At 41.6% G+C, this 21407-nt stretch overlaps 1 protein-coding gene across 2 annotated transcripts in view; it reads left to right on the top strand.

Annotated features, from left to right (window-relative positions):
* rsu1 (Ras suppressor protein 1) overlaps nucleotides 1-21407 on the top strand; it is a 208963-nt gene that overhangs the window by 18819 nt on the left and 168737 nt on the right. Inside the window, exons 1-3 of one of the 2 annotated variants that reach the window (XM_063044181.1) lie at nucleotides 3513-3656; nucleotides 3892-4003; nucleotides 18843-18893. In XM_063044181.1, the coding sequence (XP_062900251.1) occupies nucleotides 3895-4003; nucleotides 18843-18893 (160 nt within the window). In that variant the 5' untranslated portion in view covers nucleotides 3513-3656; nucleotides 3892-3894. Of the gene's footprint in view, nucleotides 1-3512; nucleotides 3657-3891; nucleotides 4004-18842; nucleotides 18894-21407 lie in introns of those variants that run through there. The other variant, XM_063044180.1, reaches the window with a different exon arrangement.

Below are 21407 nucleotides of genomic sequence, written 5' to 3'. Positions count from 1 at the left end.
CAAACTTGAGTAAGAAAGGAAAGCTTCAATGTTATTGTTGTTAGTACAGGTAATATTTGTAACCTACAGATTGATAATGATCAGTTGGTAAAATGGACAGAAAAATAGCAATCTAATCCTGACACGTATGAGGTGATCAAGTGTGAAGGATGAAAAAGGGTAGTGCAGAGGATGGATGTGGCTGCACTGGAGAGGGTGCAGAGACTGCCTGAGTTAGAATGCTCAATTTATGAGATGAGATTGTAGAGACTGGGTTTGTTTTCCTTGGAGTGGATGAGGCATAAATGGTCTGAAAGATATATACAATGGCTTGCAGCAGGGAGGTAGTCAGAAACTTTTCCCCATCCCAGAGATATTGAAAACTGGAAGACAAAAGTTTATGGTAAGGAGCAGGAGGTTCAGAGTGAATTTAAGAAAGAGTGTTCAGTTTTTCTTTGATTTTATTGTATTTCTTTGTACCTACTATGAATGCCTGTCAAAAATGAATCCCGGGGTAGTTATAGTGACATATATGTAGTTTGGTAATAAATTTACTTTGAACTTTGAGGGGGATACTGAAGGCAGGTACTATGTTCCAAGTGCTGGTAGATCACTTGGTATAGACGATACTTGATGGTCCCCGTAGACACAATGGAGTAAAGGGCCTGTTTTGTGCTATGAGTTTACATGTTGTCCCTCTATCTCCATGCCTTAAGGACATGAATAAAACAGAGTAATTTTTATTACAATCATGGTTCCTGTTAATGAAAGTCAGAAAGAATTAAGATGAGTATGATTATCTGTAAATTCCCCAGCTGCTGTGGTGAGATCCAACTGATATCCTTCGATCAATGATGCAGAAAGCCTGGCTGCTGCTCCAGTAACTCGACCAGTGCACTGCCATACCCACAAAGTATACTGACAACTTAAATCAGATTGGACTACAACATGATGTAATATTAAAAGAGCAAAGTAACAGTAGGTCTTGATACATGCAGACATTAATCTTTGATTGTGGGAAGAGAACCCTGAACCTTGAGAAGGTGAAGTAGAAAAGGAAAATGGTATAGAGTAAACTATTTGAGGCCTGGGGGTTGGTGGTGTTGTGAAACAAGGGGACAGGGTTCCCCAAAAGTAGACACACAAGTAGATGGGGTGGGGGGGGCAGAAAAGGCCATTGGCATGCTTGCCTTCATCTGTTCGGGCACTGATGATAAATGTTGGACGGTCATGGTACAGTTGATCAGCTGCACTAGATTTCTAAATTTGAAAAAATGCAGAAAAATTTACAAGGTAATTGCCAGGACTTGACACGTCGAACAGGCTAAAGGCTGATTTATACTTCTGTGTCAAATCGACGCCGTAGGTATGGCGTCGCCGCGAACCCTACGCAAAGCCTACACGGATCCCTACACCGTAGCCTGACGCGCACCTCTCCCAAAATGTAACTACGTGTCACGGCAACACAGACCGCAACAACTGTGATTGGCCCTTGGTGCTTCACACCTTTTCTCAGAATTGGAGAATCAAGAAGCCATAGGTTTAAGATGAGGGGAAAAGATTTAACAGCAACTTGAGAGGCATTTTTTTTTAAATATACAAAGGGTGGTATGCATGTGGAATGAGCTCCGAAGAAAGATGCAGGGACAATAACATATTTCCAAAGACAATTGGGCAGGTGCTTGGAAACGAAAGGTTTAAAAGATAATGGGCTAAATGTTGGCAAATAGACTTGCTTGGATGGGGTATTTTGTTCAGCATGGACTAGCTGTGCTGAACAGCCTATTTCCATGATTCTATATGTATTGAACAACTACAAACTTGTACTCCTCTGTCTCGCTCTTCATCAGCACTCCCTAGGGCCCTGTTACTCACTGCATATGCCCCGCCCAAAATGCATCACTTTGCTCTTCTCTGTTATATCCCACTTGCCATTCCTTTAAGTACAACTAAGTACAGTTAAACACAGCGTTGGAGCCGAGTACAGTTCCAATACTGCAGTTAAGTTTGCTGATGACAGCACTTGTTGGTCAAAGGTGATGATGAATCGACGTATAGGAGGGTGATTGAATATCCGGTTGATTGGTACAACAATAACCTCTCAGTCAACATCAGCAAAACCAAAGAGCTGATTATTGACTACAGGAGGAAGAAGCCAGAGGTCCATGAGCCTTCGGGGATCAGAGAGGGTCAGTAACTTTAAATCCCTTGGTGTTACCATATCAGAGGATCTGGCCTGAGACCAACATGAAAGTGCCATCAATAATAAGGCATGACAGCACCTCCACTTTCTTAGAAGTTTGTGTTGATTTGGCATGTCACCTAAAAGTTTGACATACTTCTGTTGATGTACAGTGGAGAGCATCCTAACTAGTTGCACCAGAGTTTGTATGGAAACACCAATGTTCAGGAACAGAAAAGTCCACAGAAAGTGATGGATACACCCCCTGTCGATCACAGGCAATGCTTCCGAATCATTGAGCATATTTACATGGAGCGCTGCTACAATAAAGCAGCATCCAGTATCAAGAACCGCCACCATCCAGGCCACGCCAAGCTTCGCTGCTACCATCATTCAGGAGGTACATGAACACCACCGGGTTCAGGAACAGTTATTACACCACAACCATTAGACTCCTGAATTGGCCTGGTTTTCTTCCACAACTCTAAACTGACTCCACAACCTACAAGACTCAATTTCAAGGTCTCTACAACTCACATTCTCAGTATTATAGATTTATTTGTACCATTTGCCTTTTTTACGCATTGGTTGTTGGTCAAGTTTTGTTTATGTAGATCTTTTCCGAAAATTCTATTGCATTCATTTATTTTCCCGTAAACACTTACAAGAAGATTAATCTCCAAGCAGTGTATGGTAACATATACATATATTAATAAATCTACTTTGACTTCTCCCACTTTATCACTTGACGCAAATCATGTTGTAACCTTAAAGCACAAACTTAGAAGTAAGTTGAAACACAAGATACCTAAAACATTTTGAAATCTTATTTTAATGCCTAAGTTTATTTTAAGACTTATCATATGCATCACTGTTCTTTTTTTAAACCGGTTCCAAAGTGTTTAACTGATTAGTCAGGAAGAGAACTGACTAAGGCATTACTGTAAAAAGTTATTTAGAGCCCAAACATTGATAAATTTATATATGTAAAAGGATCTACTGCTTTAAATATGGTACGAAGATCATTTCTAGCTTACCCAGGAAAAGAACTCCCGTTGAAATGTTACAGCATCTTCCAAGCGGTGGTGACAAACGCAAATTCCCCGCCTCTCCCGATTGGATGGAATAGTCGATACTGATTGGATAATGAAACTGATTGACATTTATTGCGCTTCCTTTCTCGCCTCTGAGTGGATAAAATGCTTGATTGGATGATTGGATGGTAGCGATGATTGACAATCTAGCTGCGAGTGACTGTCTGGCTTCCTGTGTAGTGATAGGATAATAACATTGATTGACATATCTCTGAGGCGTTGCTTGCGGTAAGAGGTTGGTGCTCCTGTGGCTCCAGGGCTTTTGGAGATAATGTCCTTTTAAAGCAAAAGCTTTCACGAAAGCAGGAATTCTTCGCCTATGACTTCCGGTTGGGTGTGATCCCTCTTTCTGGCGGCGTTGTTGGGTGTTTCAAGTAGCAAATACAAGTTATAATTAACGGGTATTTTATTTTGTTTTTTTAACTTTAGACTGGTAATATTTCTGACGACAGCATAGACCTAAACGAATGAGTTATTTTCATTTGTGAGTTTGTTAAATACACAGCCGGAAGCCTGATGCAACAAGCATTTTTAAGTAGTTTGTTGCAACTTTTGGATACTTTGGTTTATAATTTGGCTTCTACATGTAATAAACGTGTTGTATTATTCCATAGTATTTGTTTTATTTTGCTGCAGAAAATGTCGAAATCACTGAAAAAAATAGTGGAAGAATGCAAGGAAAAGAACCAGCCAGACCTGGATTTGTGTGACAGGGGAATCTCTAATATGTTGGATATTTCAGGACTGTGTAAGTACAGTATTTTTCAGCTTTCTCTTTTTTTCTTTGTGTTTGTTTCACACATTACTGCTTAAGTTTGCCACTGTTGAAAAAAGCTTGGAGTTAAAGTTATGCTTGTTAGCTACTCCTTGTTCACTGCTTGAACTCATGATCTTAAACTGAGAGAATCCTGGGTATGCAATTGCCTTGGCACTGCCTATTTTCGGATGGTATAACAGACCATCCTGAGGTGTGGCTGTGGTGTCTTAACATATGTGGTGCTCATGTGTATACACTACAATGACAAGCAACCAACTATGTGTTTGCACTTCATAAGGCTGCATCACTGAAACCTGGCCGCAGTTGTGGCAATGTTTGGGCTGGTGAGGGACATGTTGATCAGTGTTGTTAAAATGACCATGGCAGCTGGGCTTCTTTCAAGTGGAAACTGCAGCCATTTGCAACATCTTGCAACTTGTCACACATTTGACAGTTGCTGGCCCTCCCTTTTAAAAGGGGTCCAGAGACCATTGAGTGGAATGCACGAGATCTTGTGAGAGTTATGAGTCCCCCTGGTGATTTTGCACCCATTGCTTTTTGGAGAATAGATGTCAACTTTGCCTGGAGCTGCAATGGAAGTGAATGTTCTTTCTCTTCCCTCAGTTGTGTGACTACAGACAATAATAGAAATCATGGCTGCAGCATATATCTTTCTCTGTCATCTATTTCAGCTACTGTGGCACACCAGTGGATGGTGGTTAGCAAAGATTTAATTAATGCTGTCATTGGAAACACCATGCCCCTGGCTTTGGCCTTTGAAGCAGACATGCATTTCTTGGAAGTGTTATGTGGTGGTCTACTGTACACAGCCCAACTTGTTCTTCATGACGACAAGTTCATCACCAGCAAGCAGACGAGATTGTAAGAAGATAATCAAAATTGCAACTTACTCTCAGTCTGCCTTTGGTCATGACATGCTTTCCTGATCTGAAGCGCTTCATTCCTCATTCAGTTTCCTCTGCCTTTTACCAACAGTATATCAGAATTAATTTTTTAAATTTTACACAGGATGAGGGGTAGCTAACATTTACTGCCCATCCTTTATTTAAAAAAAAACACATACAATCGAGTGGTGCTGACGTAAAATGCTGGAGTCCTTCTGCTGTCACTAATTCTTCAGTGTTATCTGAAAGCAAAAGGGAACAGATGCTTCCTGACTTGCTGAGAATCGCCAGCATTTCTTTTACTTTTGCATCTACGCCTCTGGCTGGAAATTCTAGGATCAAGACCTAACCATGATGAAGAAACAGCGATCCATGTCTGAGTCAGAGTAGAGGGCATTCAATGGTACTGCCACACACTTGCTGCTCTTGGTGGTCAGAGTCCACAAGACTGTCAGAGTGGCTGTGGAAAGCATCTGTGACTTCAGAGCCAATGGATGAACATACAGTGTGGTGGATCCAGGACCAATCAAGCACGTTTGATTGTGCTGATGACATGAGTCATGGGTCATAGAGTCATACTGTATGCAAACAGACCTTTTGACCCAACATGTATGATTTTGGTAATATGAATACCCATCCAGATACTAAACGCCTTTACCACCATCCACGAGATGCCAGACAAAGATTGATCCAACCCTGGCTCCCAAGCTGACAGACTCACGGCTGTCCCTCCCGGGCCACACTTCAGGAGGAGTGGCTTGACAAAAACCAGTGAAAGCTGTGAAGAGAAAGACACTTGCCATCTGAAACATCAACAACAACCACCATCCCAGGCGGTGCACCCTGGATTCAATCACCCTCTGTGGGGGGGGGTGGGGGTGCAATGCCTTCCAAGATCTCTTCTGCGCCTACCTCTCACCTTAAATCGATGCAGCCTGGATTTGGATGTCTCTGCTGTGGGGGGGGGGGGGGTGGGAAATTACCATTAACTTGGCCCCTCATAATTTTATAGAGTTCAATCTGGCTGTTTCTGCTCCCTTGGGCAAAAACACATCCAGTCTTGTCCAGTGACGTGGGGAATTGCAATCATTCAGGCAAGTGGAGAATATTGCATCACACTCCTGACATGTGAGGTTGCAAGGTGCACCAGTTGCCTCTGTTGACCCAGCCTGTGGCCTACTGTCATCTTGATTGGTTAAGGGAGGCAATAGTGCTGGAATGGATAGCTTATTCAAAGGTATATTTAATGTCAGAGAAATGTATACAATATGCATTCTGAAATGCTTTTTCTTCACAATCATCCACAAAAACAGAGGAGTGCCCCAAAGAATGAATGACAATTAAATATTAGAACTTCAAAGTCTCCCCCACCCAGCTCCCCTCCCTCCCAAGCGTAAGCGGCAGCAAGCAACGATTTCCCCTCCCCCTCTCCCCCCCCGGCCAAAAAAAACCGCACTGCGCCAGCAGAAGTCAAAAGCACAGGCTCTCTGTGGTATGTCAACTACCAGGTGAATGCGTAGTCTTTGGTGTACTACCGAATAAGGGAAAAAAAGATGTCTCTGTTTCACAGCGAGAAGGGAGGCATAACAAACAACTCGCTGGTTTATGATGCTAAAAGTCCATTGCGTTGCTTTTTCTGATTTCCGTGCCCAAAGATCTCAGGTCTCTGAGCACATAGCCAAAGATCTTCCAGCTCCCACAACACACTGGTCTGTCGGGACACCGACCTTCGATCCGCCCATCTCCAGAGCCCCGAGGTCCTAGGCATCCAAAGGCGAGCTGAGCTCTTCGGTCACACCCTTGGCATATCGGATAACAGTCAGTCATGAAACCTCGAGAGAGAGCGTCCCATTCCCACAAGGAACCGAGGTCAGCGTGTAACTCCAGGTCAGGGTCTTCAAAAGGATGCTGAAAGGGAAATAGAGATATTAAAGATGGAACTAGAGCTGTTTCCGAAGGTGCAAGCAAATGAGTCGCCGTTTCGTGCCATCTTGACTAAGCTCTGCTCTCTTGCTTGTGGTGCAATTGTGTCGACAGTCAATTAGGAGTTTTTTGAAATGTTTCTTTCAGTAGGTCCCCTCCTCCTCTTAGGATCCCCGTCGTCATCTCAGGCCTCTCGTGCCCCCCCCCCCAGAGACATTAAGAGAATTTACCTTCTGCGGAGTAATTGAGAATATAGTTGATCTTCTTGCAACAATGTTTGGATGCTGTTTTAAGGTCATGTTCATGGAGGGAAAGGGGATTAGGCAGTGAGTGGGTCAGCAGCTGTCATTTTCTGTTGTGGAATGAGAGTTGTCCTCATCCAGATGGTCTTTCACCCAGATAATTTACGTAATGTCTGGTTTGCGAATACTGCTGAGATCTCTTGCTTTTCCCTCTGACAACATCGTTTTCAAAGCATATTGACCTAGTGAAGAATCCCATTAGAGTTGGCCTTCTCTATGACCTTCATATCTTACCAAAGGGTTGCATCTTTTCTAACTGTGACATTGATGGCGCCCAAGTGGATCCATTCATCTCCTTCAGCACTGATATTTTTTTCTCCAATGTCAGTAGAAGTCCTCCTTGACCTTTGTGGTTTCCAGCATTGAAATGTATGCCTTTAGTACCATCATTCCAAATAAACTGATTCCTAAGCTCCAGAACCTGGGCCTTAGCACTCAGATCTGCAGCTGGATCTTAGCTTCCACACAGACAGGACCCAGGCTGTAAAAATAGGGGACAAGCACTCCTCTTTAATCACTCTGAGCACCGGTGCCCCACAAGGCTGTGTACTCAGCCCCTTGCTATACTCACTGTACACCCATGATTGTGTAGCCAAGTTTCCGTCAAACTCAATATATAAGTTTGCTGATGACACAATAATTGTAGGCTGTATCTCGGGTAATGATGAGTTTGAGTACAGAGAGGAAATTAAGAACCGGGTGGCATGCTGCAAAGGCAATAACCTATCCGTCAACGTCAGCAAGACAAAGGAACTGGTTGTTGACTTCAGAAGGAGTAGCGGACCGCACTACCCCATTTACATCAGTGGTGCGCAAGTGGAACAGGTCAAAAGCTTTAAGTTCCTCGGGGTCAATATCACAAATGACCTGACTTGGTCCAACCAAGCAGAGTCCACTGCCAAGAAGGCCCACCAGTGTATTTACTTCCTGAGAAAGCTAAAGAAATTTGGCCTGTCCCCTAAAACCCTCACTAATTTTTATAGATGCGCCGTAGAAAGCGTTCTTCTAGGGTGCATCACAACCTGGTATGGAAGTTGTCCTGTCCAAGACCGGAAAAAGCTGCAGAAGATCGTGAACACAGCCCAGCACATCACACAAACCAATCTTCCGTCCTTGTACTCACTTTACATCGCACGCTGTCAGAGCAGTGCTGCCAGGATAATCAAGGACACGGCCCACCCAGCCAACGCACTTTTCGTCCCTCTTCCCTCCGGGAGAAGGCTCAGGAGCTTGACTCGTACGGCCAGATTTGGGAACAGCTTTCCAACTGTGATAAGACTGCTGAACAGATCCTGACCCAGATCCAGGCCATACCCTCCAAATATCTCGTCCTGCCTCTCAGTTTTTTTGCATTACCTTACTTGCCATTGTCTATTTATGATTTATAATTTAAATTTTTAGTATTTACTATCGATTTGTACTCCAGGGAGCGGGAAGCGCAGAATCAAATATCGCTGTGTTGATTGTACGTTCTAGTATTAATTGTTTGGCGACAATAAAGTATGAAGTAAAAGTATAAAGTATGCACTCATGACTATGTGGCTGGTCTGACACTGAAAAGACATTCACTTTCTCCAGGGCATCTCTCCTATATAGCACCACTGCAGGCACTGTCTTCAGATAAGGTTTTGCAGCCTTCCTTGTGTGTTCTTCATTCACCGTTTTCCCCACTAAAACTTGCTTCATTGCCAGTGCACATTACTCCTGGAATGCACGTCCACTTTTAGAAGGACAGGGTAATTTTAAGCGATAGAGCTGTGCATTTACTATGTTGGCCCTGTGACAACCACTGTTGCTTACTGGAGAGTGAATTCGTGGAAATGAGCAATAAAGCCTGGCAAGTTGTGTGGATTACCCTTGTTGGTCAACAGCTCCTCGTGCCCGGAGGGAAGGGCGGGCTTGAAATGTAACCTCCATAAATTGTGATCCAAGACTTTATTTTTATTTGCTTCAATTTTTATCACATTTCCCTTATTTGCTTTGTCCATTCCGTTACAGCTTTATTTAATCTTGATGAATTAATGGCAAGTTCTGTCCAGTTGGTAGTAGTAAGTCCAATGTGACCTTGTAATGTTGAGGGTATTCTGTAGTCATTAACAATTAAATGTTTATTATTAGATTTAAAGGATGTGTACATATATAGAGCTTGGTTGCTGACTTATCTTGGGTAAATAATAAAGAAGTAGCATTCTGTAATGAACACAGCAAATGCTGTTACTGGTCAGCAAGTCAAACGCAGAAGAAATTGAGTCAATGTTTCGGGTCAAGGACCTTCTGTCAGAATCAGAAAAGTGAGAAAAGAGGCATTTGTAGTTACAATTTGCAGGAGAGAACCGAGGGAATGTCTGTAATAGATTGCAAACCAAAGCTATCAAACTGTCCTAGTTCCTCTATTGTGAGGGTCCTTGAACTGTTGAGCATTGCCAGCATTCTGCCTTTGTTGTAGAAATGGCAGTTGTTGCCTGAGATAGTAGACACGTTGTCAGGGTGCACAGCATGGTATCGTCTGCAGCTGAGGAGGGAGATAACATGGCTGAGCAGAGTTTAGAATGCTCCCCAGAATATACTGAGTGTGGGGAAACGAATGTGCTAAAGCAGGGTTTTCCAATCTATTTTTGTGCCTTGGACCCCCTACCCCAGGTTGGCAACCCTGTGCTTAGAGTTTAGTTAAAAGACACTGGAACTTGGCCAAGGTCTTGTGCCAGATATGTTTGCCTTGCAGTCAGTCTTTGCTCTGTGGCTCAACCTAAGCATTTTGGGGCTGAGGTACCTGTTGTATCTGATCTGTACTCCAGCCCTCTAGCGAAGTATCCCTGGAAGAGATGTGCTTTTTTTTAAAATACTTCCCACCTTGACCAGATTTGCAAAGTAATTGCTTTTCAATCACTCCCAGGTCATCAGTTTATTTCCCTTTTGCTAATTCAGTCTTACTCCTTGCACACTTAGTATGAAGATTCCTATAGCCATCACATTGAGGTTAAATTTTCTTTAATTGCATAGGCTATCTATCTATTTAATTCAATACAGCATAGGTATTGTAGCCCTATTCCTCACAGGTGACAGCATGCAAACTATTAAAGGACATTAACAAAGCAATTTGTTTTTTGTTTTGTATTTTCTTTTGCTCCAGGTAATGTACTGCCATGAATTAAAGTATTTCAATTAATATTAAAAGAGAAACAAGTCCTGGCATTTAGATTGAATTACTGAATTCCAATCTCCCCCACCCCCCAAGGAGGTACAATCTTTTCATAGCAATTAAAATGATGATTCTTGTGCATTGGTCCGATATATGAGCAAAATCAACATAATGAATTCAACCTTAAGTTAATGAAATTATAAGAAGCACAGGTGGAGTAAACAGCTGGTATCTTCACAGATTTGAAATGCCCATTATAGAGGGCATTCATTTAAGTGGTGATGGGGAGAACTTCAAAAGAGCAAGATAGATACTTTGTTGATCCCAAAGGAAATTATAGTGTCGCAGTAGCATTACAAGTGCAGAGATATACAAATATTAGAAGAGAAGAAAGAATAAAAATCAGTTACAGGTGTCCCCCACTTTTCGAACGATTGCTTTATGAAACCTCACTGTTACAAAAGACCTACATTAGTACCCTGTTTTCGCTTTCAGAAGATAAAAGGCAGCGCGTGCCCCGAGCAGCCGCTCTCCCCCGGATTCGGAACAGCATTGCTTTAACATGTGCCTGTGAGCAGCCGTCAGCAAGATAAGTTCTGAGATATTGGAAAAGCCTCTAAGAGCTTGTAAGGCTGTTACACTTAGCATAAAACTAGACATAATTAAGCGTTTTGATCGTGGTGAACGAAGTAAGGACAACGTGAGTTTGGCTTGTGGAAGTTGACGAAGTTGATGTTGAAGAGGTTTTGGCATCCCATGACCAAGAACTGATAGATGAAGAGCTGATGCAATTGGAAAAGGAAAGGCGTGAGATTTTCGCTGCAATTATAAAGTACGACTTTAATTTTGAAAGGGTACGTAGGTTTAGGGAATATTTGCAGGATGGTTTGAGTGCTTACAAAGAACTGTATGATAGAAAAATGCGCGAGGCTCAGCAGTCAAGCAAGCCTTCCACGTCAGCCCCAGCAGACGACGAACCTCGACCTACGACACCGAGGCGGGCAGTCATAGGAGAAGATGAGCTGCCTGCTCTAATGGAAATAGGCGACGAGATGACACCCCAGTGTCCCACCATCCCAACCCCCAGGCCACTGACAGATACCGATTCGTGGAGAATGCAGCTGAAATAAACAAGCTAATTAATTAGGCGCTGCCCGACACGTAAATGTTGGCCCAGATCAGAGGCGATGCAATTGGCACTGATCTGGGCGGACAATTATGTGTCGGGTGGCACCTAATTAATTAGCATGTTTATTTCGGCTTTTTTCTTAAAGATGTGCTGTGTGCCTCCCGGCTACTGCTGGACCCCTGCATGCTTCGCAGCAATGTATCGGTCAGCGGCCTGGAGGGTGGGGGCCACTGCACCACCCAACCTGCGACGACTCAGTCTAGCACACCATCATCAGTGTGCTCTGCGCTGTCTTCCCGATTCCCATAAGTGATACTACACTGTACATACATTATTTCTACTTTATATAGGCTGTGTGTTTTTACGTGTTATTTGGTATGGTTTGGCAGCTTCATAACTTAAAGGTTACTGGAGAGAGCGTTTTTGCCAACAGCGCTTGCGTGAGATTTTCTGCCGAGAGCGCTTGTGTGACATTTTCGCTACGGAGAATAGTGCCGGTAATGATTGTGGAAAAGTATTTCTACTTTATATAGGCTGTGTATTTATCATATTATTCTTGCTTTTACTATATGTTACTGTTATTTTAGGTTTTAGGTTTTGTGTTATTTGGCATGATTTGGTAGGTTATTTTTGGGTCTGCGAACGCTCACAAAATTTTCCCATATAAATGGTAATTGCTTCTTCGCTTTACGACATTTCGGCTTACAAACCGTTTCATAGGAACGCTCTACCTTTGGATGGCGGGGGGAACCTCTACCTTAAAAATAAGATGTACAAGATTTACAAGTCAAAGATTAAAGATCATTTCCCCGGCTATAGGTTCTAGGGCCTGTTGTCCGAGGGTAAGAATGACCTCCTATAGTGCTCTTTGGAGCATCGCAGTGGTCTTTGAGATGTGTGGGGCAAATTTTTTACAGTGGTGTGTGCTTGGAATGCACTGCCGGGGAGGCAAATCCAAATAGAAATACAGTCAATTCAAGTTAATTGGGACACATCAGCACCAGTACATTTTGGCCCAATTAGCCGAAGTTTCATGGAAATAGTTAAAAAGGTATATATTTAAAAAAACAGCTACTGTTGTTTAACTGAGTAACAAATTATGTATTTAAATGAATCACAGTACAAATTAGAACACTACATATGTTACTGAAGTACTATAAAACTATATTATTTCCTAATAGTTGTCGAGAGGAATTCACCCAGTGTATACTACCAAATTGTTTGGATTGACTGTATGTGAACAAGAATCAACAGATACCTAGTACAGATAATGAACTGCTTTCACACAATGCTTTCAATGATTACATCCTCAATCTTTTTTTGTAACTTATTTTTTATTAAAGTTCATTATCAAACAAACATTTCCATAAGATGTATTTCAGATATTGTACATATATATCATATAGTCATATTTGCCACGAATCTCCACGTAATATTTATCTGAGGTGTACGCTTATAGAAAAGAGAGGAAAGAAAGAACAAGCAAAAGGAGAAAACTATGTACAAGTAGGGAGTGATTCTTTTTTTTAAACAACATATTCATTGATCTGTGAGAATAAAATCAGGCCTATGAGGTGTTAGGTAGTTAAACCATTTTTCCCAGTATGAATCAAATTGTTTCAACTTACGATTATGGGATGTTGTTATCTTCTCTATTTTGTAAATGTCCATTGTAATTTCCATCCATGTGTTTAAAGTTGGGCTCTCCTGTGATAACCATTTCCTGGTAAGAGTCTTTTTACCAGCTACCAGCAGTATATTCATTAAATATTTATATCTTTTCAACCATTCTTGAGGTATACAGGTTTCCCCCGCCATCCGAAGGTAGAACATTCCTATGAAACGGTTTGTAAGTCGGAATGTCGTAAAGTGAAGAAGCAATTACCATTTATTTATATGGGAAAAATTTGTGAGAGTTCGCAGACCCAAAAATAACCTACCAAATCATGCCAAATAGCACATAAAACCTAAAATAACAGCAACATATATAGTAAAAGTAGGAATGATCTGATAAATACACTACCTATATAAAGTAGAAATACTTCTCTACAATCATTGCCTGCACTGTTCTCCGTAGCGAAAATCTCACGCAAGTGCTCTCGGCAAAAACACTCTCTCCAGTAACCTTTAAGCTGTGAAGCTGCCAAATCATACCAAATAACGCATAAAAATACACAGCCTATATAAAGTAGAAATAATGTATGTACAGTGTAGTATCACTTACCGGAATTGGAAAGACTGCGCCGAGCACATTGATGATGGTGTGTTTGGCTGAGTCGTCGGAGGCTGGGGTGGTGCAGTGGCCCCCACCCTCCTGGCCGCCGACCGATACATTGCCGCGAAGCATGCAGGGGTACAGCGGTGTCCGGGGTGCACCCAGCACATCTTTAAGAAAAAGGCGGAAATAAATAAGCTAATTGATTAGGTGCCACCCAGCACATAAATGTCGGCCCAGATCAGAGGCGACACAACTCCCGGCTACCGCTGCATTCCCTGCGAATTGGTATCTGTCTGCGGCCCGGGGGTTGGGGTGGTGGAACGTCGTCTGTTTCCATCAGGGCAGGCAGGTCATCTTCTACGTCTGCCTGCCTCGATGTTGAAGGTTGAGGTTCGGCATCTGCTATGGCTGATGTGGAAGGCTTGAAAAACGACAGTATGCTTGACTGCTAGCCTCGTGCATTTTTCTATCATACAGTTCTTTGTAAGCACCCAAACCATCTCGCAAATATGCCCTAAACTGACGTACCCTTTCAAAATTAAAATTGTACTTTGTCATTGCAGTGAAAATCTCACGTTCAGTTCCTGGACAACTTCACTTTCAGTCCGTTCGCTACTGCATTCAGTTTGGATTTTTATCCCTTCCTCTTACAATTACATCAGCTCTTCATCTATCAGTTCTTGGTCATGGGATGCCAAATCTTCTGCAACATCATCTTCGTCAACTTCCACAAGCCAAACTCACTTTGTCCTTACTTGGTTCACCACGATTGAAACACTTTAATTATGTCTAGTTTTACACTAAGTGTAACACCCTTACGAGCTCTTTTAGGCTTTTCCGATACCTTAGAACTCAAATTGCTAGCGGCTGCTCACAGGCATGTGTTTAAGCAATGCCGGTGAGAATGCCGTTCCAAATTCGGGGGAGGAGCGGCTGCTTGGGGCGCGCGCTGCTTTTTTTCGTAACAGTGAAATCACCTTCTGTTAGCGTAAACAGGTAACTAATGTATGTCTTTAGTAACAGTGAGGTTTCGTAAAGCGAATGTTTGAAAAACGGGGGACACCTGTATACCCAAAGGATATGGTCTTACTTTCTTTGTGTATTTCACATTTAATGATGTCTTGTAGGGCATTTAGTATCCCACTCCAATAGTCTTCGATAACAGGGCATTTCCAGAAAATATGATAATGGTGTGCATTTTGATTTCCACAATTTCTCCAGCAAAAGGGGGGTTACTATCATAATGGGATTTCCGAGAGGGTGTAATAAAATATCTTATCAAGTTTTTCCACTCGACCTCCCTCCATTTCTGTGAACTGGTACACTTCCATTGATACCTCCATCTTATTGTCCAGTCTTCCTCAGATATAATTATCCCTCCTCCTTTTCCCATTTTGTTTTAATGTATGAAGTCGAATGTGTTTTAAGATTTAACAAACCCTTATACACACTTGAAATGACTCTACTACCGTTACCTGAATTATATGCTTTTCTAAATAGTTCTATCAAACATGTACTTGCCTTGGTTACATTTTTAATCATCCTGTTAACATACTGTTGCATCTGTAAATATCGATAACAGTCTTGTTTTTCTAATAAGTGTTTCTCTTTGAGCATTTCAAAACTGAACAGTGTTCCTTCTTTCATTAAATTGCAAAGAACTGTTATTCCTTCAGCTGTCCAATCCTTAAATCTAGCATCCAGTTTATTTGGCGTAAAATCCGAGTCATATGCACACCTTTTAAGAATTGCAATATCTCCCTCTAGTTTATATTCTTTTATAATAGTTTTCCGTATTTTAAGAGTTCCTTTGACCCATGGGTTATCAATAGTATTTATGTACCTTTGTAGGTTGTTATCAGCCAAAGTTGCCTGTATGGGGATGAGAAGTATCCCCTCCTCAATGTTTTTTCCATTGAGCGTCGTATGATAGGTTGCGCCAACATATCATAGTTCTCAACTGTGCTGCAAAATAGTAATCTCTAAGAGAAGGTAGGCCCCATCCCCCCCCCCCCAGTTCCTTGGCTAATTGCAAAGTTTTGAGACGAACTCTAGCCCTTTTACCTTGCCCCATATATCTTGATAACATTTTGTTCCATTTATTGAATTGATTTTGATTAATCTCTTATCGGTAGGGTTTGAAAGAGATATAATAGTCTGGGCGGTATATTCATTTTAATGGATGCAATCCTTGAACTGAGACTGAAAAAAGGAACTGGGTTCTATCTTGTTATATCTTCCTTAATTTTTTTATATATAGGCTGATAATTGCATTCTGATAATTTTGGCAAATCTTTTGGCATAATTGTGCCCAAATATTTGAAAGACTCTGTTTGCCATGCCCAGGGATATCTACTTTCAATTCCTCTTGGTGGGCTATAGTTATATGAAAGTAATTGGGTTTTATCTATGTTGATCTTGTATCCTCATAATTGACCATATTGTTCAAAGGATTGCATCAATTTAGATAAAGAGTATGTTGGTTGTCCTAGATAGATCAAAATGTCATCCGCGTAACAGGCCAATTTATGCTCTGTCCCTTTAATAGTAATTCCCCTGATATCTTCATTTTGTCTGATGTGTTGAGCTAATGGTTCCAGATATAATGCGTAGAGTAGCGGTGACCATGCACAACCCTGTCTCGTGCCCCTTTCTAGGGTAAAACTATTTGATAAATATCCATTGATTATAATCTTTGCAGTAGGGTTGTCATATAGTGCCTGTATAGTTTTAATAATTGTGTCATGGAAACCAAATCTATGTAAAACTCTGTGAATAAAATTCCAATTAACCGTTTTTTTTGTATATGATCCATAATGTGAAGTGTCAGTCTTTATTTTCATTGTAACATTCAAGATTATTGTTGATACCTTCAGATTCTTCATAGTTCCCAACTTGCTGAAGTAGTAAAATTATTTTATTTTCCCTTCTGGCATCTCCAAGCCTGAATGCTTGAAACAGCAGTTCTGAGCAAAGCAGTTTTGAATTGTCTTGCCGGATATTTCTATCCAAATATCAGTGACAAATATTGCCGCTTTTTGAAGACAAACACACACACAAACGACGCTATTTAAAAAATGTTTGCTCTAAGCATGGTGTAGTGTATGACGGCCACAAACCACTAGTTTAAAAACTCTTTAGCAACAATCTCCTGTCCCAATTAAGCGGCATGGTGTCACAAATAAACGGAGGGAATCCTGGCTATTTTCTCAATTAGCAGACATCCCACTTCTCCCGGAATTCCGGGAGTCTCCCGCATATTAATAGTGGCTCCCTGATGCCCGCAAATTATATACAATATCACGGAAATCAATTTTTTTGAGAGAGAGAGAGAGAAAGAAAGAACACAAATGCACGCCATGGCAGAGTGTTCCAAAAAAAAATAAAACGTACGTCACCCCAGACTACACTAAAGTGTACCCTGCCCAATAGGGGTCAAAATAATGATAGTGTTGCTCGCTGCACTGTTTGCAACAGTGACTTTTCTATTGCCCATGGTGGGTTAAGACTGTAAAAGACGTGTTGAGGTAAGTTTAACAGGTGTCATTCGTTCATTAGCATAGCTAACGTTATTTAAACTGGCTGGCCAGTTGCTAAGGAGCTACTCTATTGCAGACATCCCACCCCTCCCGCAAATTGATAGTGCTACCTCCCTGAAATGAGCTTTTGCAGGGTGGGATGCCTGAATTAGTTTTTGTTTTTTAAAAGTCGTCCCGAGTAAGCAGCTACCCCAATTAACTGATGGTCCAATTAACTGGAATCCACTGTATTTCTTAATTTTAAGGCAAGATGATGCCCGTGACCAATGGCGACATCTTGCAGACAGCTTAGGAAACTGCTGGATACTCTTCTAAATATCCTTGTACTTATTAGTATTATTATTCTGAACTGTGATTGATTGCAGCCTGTAATTTCCCTTTTATAAATGTAGTTTTGGGCTGACTGAACGGTCTGGCACTTATCCTATCTTGTGGAGGATGTGGCTTGGAATGCCACTACAGCCGTCACTGGGGGTTTACATTGCATTGATTGCTAATGGTGGAATATGAACCCATGGTCGGCTTCATTATTCTGCTCAGATAAAAACATCGAACAAGATTAAAATTGACAAGGATGAGAGCTGAAAATGAATCGGTGTTCAGTGCCATCTGCTTGCGTTTGACTGGTCTCCCTCTTGCTACTGATAGAAGGTGCAGGAGTTTTGGGTCCCATGCTGTAAGGTTTGATTGCCCTGTGGCTTGTGGCTGTGGACTCACTTTAGGCCATGGTTTGATGCTTAGTGTTCCCCACGCTGAACGTGCTGTACTATTTGCGCTATTCGATCCAGGTGCTTCAGCGTGGCCTGCAGCCATCGAGACAGCGCTGAACTGACTGAATTGGTAGCTCCTGTGCCAGCTTCACTCACCTCAGCAGCTTCTGGATGGGGACTCTGTGATTTGATGTTTAATGCTCTGTGTGTTATTTCTTCACTTTTTGTTTATATGATTTGTTCTTTTTTTCACATTTGTGGCAATTGCGAGCAGCTTTAGGATTGACTATGGCTCAAAACTACTGTGCTGTGACAATAGCTTTTGCTACTGTCTGGTAAAGAAAGCTATTGAAACTAGAGGAAAGGAATTTTAACAGAGGCGAAAGTCTCACTCTAAGTAAGACCTGGAATTTGATTGTAACCAATGTGGGAGAGTGGAAACCTGATTGGATGAGGACTAACCAGTCAGGAGGGACGAACTACAGGAGTACAAATACCACAGGATTAGTCACGTCCAGCCATCGTCCTTGATGACAATGGCAGAGTTTGTCGTCGAAACATCTGTTATAATCGATACCTGTATCTGGTTGGAAAACCAAGAAAAGTTTATTCGTTATATCACTGGGAAAGGTTTATTTTGTGTACTTTGAACTTACAGTAATTTTTTTAAATATGTAAATTATGTATTGCAATGTGCTGCTGCAAAACAACAAATTTCACGCTATACATATGATTCTTTACTTGAGGATGACGCTTATTAACCAGAATCCATTGTATTCAAGAGGTACTTCATTATGCAGAGAATGGAGGGTTATCGTACATTTGCAGAGAGAAGGGAGAAGAGTAATTGGATTATTAGCTTAATTAATTCATTCCAGCATCATAGACTGAAGGGCCTGTTTGACACTGTACTATAATGTTCTATGTTAACTTGTATTACATCTTTTCTTTTTGTTTTATTGCAGTTACTCTTTCCAACATAACCCAATTGGTGCTGAGTCATAACAAGTTAACAAGTAAGTAAGCTTAACCGCTAATTTGACTTGTTTGCTGCTATGTTTTTCGCAATAGATGGACAGCTAGTATTTCAAGTGGGAATGTCAAGGTATAGATAGGTCACATCCTTTAAAGTCCTAAGGGAGGCAATGCACAGTAAAGCTGTGAACAGATTTCTCCCTGACGTGGTGATGAGGCCCCCAACCATTCAACAAGAATCCAGACAAGCATGAGAAAGGCGTAGAAGACTGTGGACGTAATGTGGGTATATACCTTTGGTACAGATGGGTGCAATCGTGATCCAAATGCCTCTGTGCTGTGGAATGCAGACTCATTGTATATTTTGGAAAATAATTAAGGTAGTGGGAATTAAGGAATTTTTTAAAAAAAATACTGTTTTATTGAAAACTTATTTTTAAAGTACTGTTTTAGAAGGCTGTTGTGATCTGAGTTTGGATTTGAAACTTGACATTTAGTCTAGGTACATAGAGGTCAGCTCTGATTGAACCAGAGCTTAATAAGAGTTGTCAGCATCTAAGAAACGTTCTCCCCATTTTCTGATTCTCTCCTCCCAACTCACCTTGCCTCAAACGAAGGGCTAAACCTCAATACAGACAGAAAGGACCATGTATTGTCCACCTTGTGCTGTAAGTTTTCAATGCTGCTTATAGATAGTAACATCAGGGTTGTGATGGGACAAAATTTAAGAAGTGGAATGCAATCATGCTAGAGTGGATTTTTAACTTGAGATTAGATTTGCAGTGCAGTACTGTGCTTAAATAAGCAAAGAACTGAAGTGAGAAAGAAGTGGGTTAGTGATCAAAGTAAAATTATCAAAGTATATTTGTTACCATCTACAACCCTGTGATTCACGTGGGCATTCACGGTAAATACACAAAACAGTAGAATCAGTGGAAGACCGCACCCAACAGGATGAACAAACAACTGATGTGCAAAAAACAACAAAACTACAAGTATAAAAAGAAAGGGAAACAAGTAATAATAAATAACTGAGTCCATAGGTTGTGGGAACAGTTCAGTGTTGGGGCAAGTGAAGTTATCCCGTCTGGTTCAAGACCCTGATGGATGAGGATAATAACTGTTCCTGAACCTTGTGGTGTGAGTCCTGAGGCTCCTGTACCTCCTTACGAATGGTAACTGCAAGAAGAGAGCATTCCTGGATGCTTGTATTGAGTGTTGAGCTGTAGTAAAAGAAGTGCATCCTGATGTATGCTTCTTCGCTGTCCAGATATTGCAGGGTTAAGTGAAGGGCCAATGAAATGGCATCTGCTGTTGACCTGTTACTGTAGGCAAATTTGAGTGGATTCAAGTTGCATTTTGGGCAAGAGTTGATGTGTTTCATCACCAACCTCTCAAAGCATTTGTTCACAGTGGACGTAAGTGGTACTGGACAGTAATCATTGTCCACATTCTTTTTGGGTACTGGTATAATTAAAGCCTGCTTGAAGCACGAGGATAACTCAAGAGTGCCGAAGCAAGAGGTTAAAGATCTCAATGAATACTCCAGCTAGTTGATCAACACAGGTCTATAGTACTCAGCCAGGTATCCCATCTGAGCTGGATGCTCTCCGTGGGTTCGCTCTCCGTGGGTTCACCCTCCTGAAGGATGCTCTCACATCGGCCTCGGATATTAAAGTCTTAGGGGGATGTGGGAGCTTATGAAGATGCCTCCATATTTTGATGGTCAAAGCAAGCATAAAAGGTATTGAGCTCATACGGTAGTGAAATCCTGTTGTTACCTATGTCACTTGGTTTCACTTTGTAAGAGGTGATAGCATTTAAGCCCTGACACAGCTGATGAGCATCCTGCAGTGATTCAAGCTTGGTTCCAAATTGCCATTTTGCACATGTTGGTCTTTCTGGAGATCATACCCGGACCTCTTGTATTTTACTTGGTCTCCAGACCTGAATGTCACTGAGCTGGCCTCAGCAGGTTTGGATCTCATCCAGGGCTTCTGGTTGAGGAAGGATCTGAATGATTTTGTGGGGACACACTCATCTCTGACTGTTTTTATAAAGTCCATGACAATTGTGGTGTATTTGTTCAGATTTTCTGAGTCCTTTTACATGGACCGGTCCACTGACTCAAAGTAATTCCATAGCTGCTTCTCTGCATCTCGTGACCACCTCTTTGTTGTCATCATCCCAGAACCTTGCTCTTCATCCTCTACCTGAACAAAGGTAGGAGGAGACAACTGAGTGATCATATTTCTTGAAATGCTGTCTAGGCATGGAAAGGTAGGCAGTCCTAAATGTAGTATAGCAGGGGTTCAGTGTGTTGGGACCACTAGTGCTACCTGGAACAGCTAATGATAAAGTTCTGACTATTCTACTTACCAGGAGAGTTATCCTCCGTACAGACAAAGGTCAGACGGGGGTAACAATGAGTCTGAACACCACAAGGAATTTATCGTGGAACAAAGATCCCCAACTTTTGCTTTGTATGACAATCGACCAGATTATTTATTTAAAATTAGAGTGGTGAACTTCCATTATGTCTGGTCTCTCCATGG

The sequence above is a fragment of the Mobula hypostoma genome, chromosome 3 (genome assembly GCF_963921235.1).
Source record: "Mobula hypostoma chromosome 3, sMobHyp1.1, whole genome shotgun sequence".
Taxonomy (NCBI): domain Eukaryota; kingdom Metazoa; phylum Chordata; class Chondrichthyes; order Myliobatiformes; family Myliobatidae; genus Mobula; species Mobula hypostoma.
This window is presented reverse-complemented; position numbering and strand designations above follow the sequence as displayed.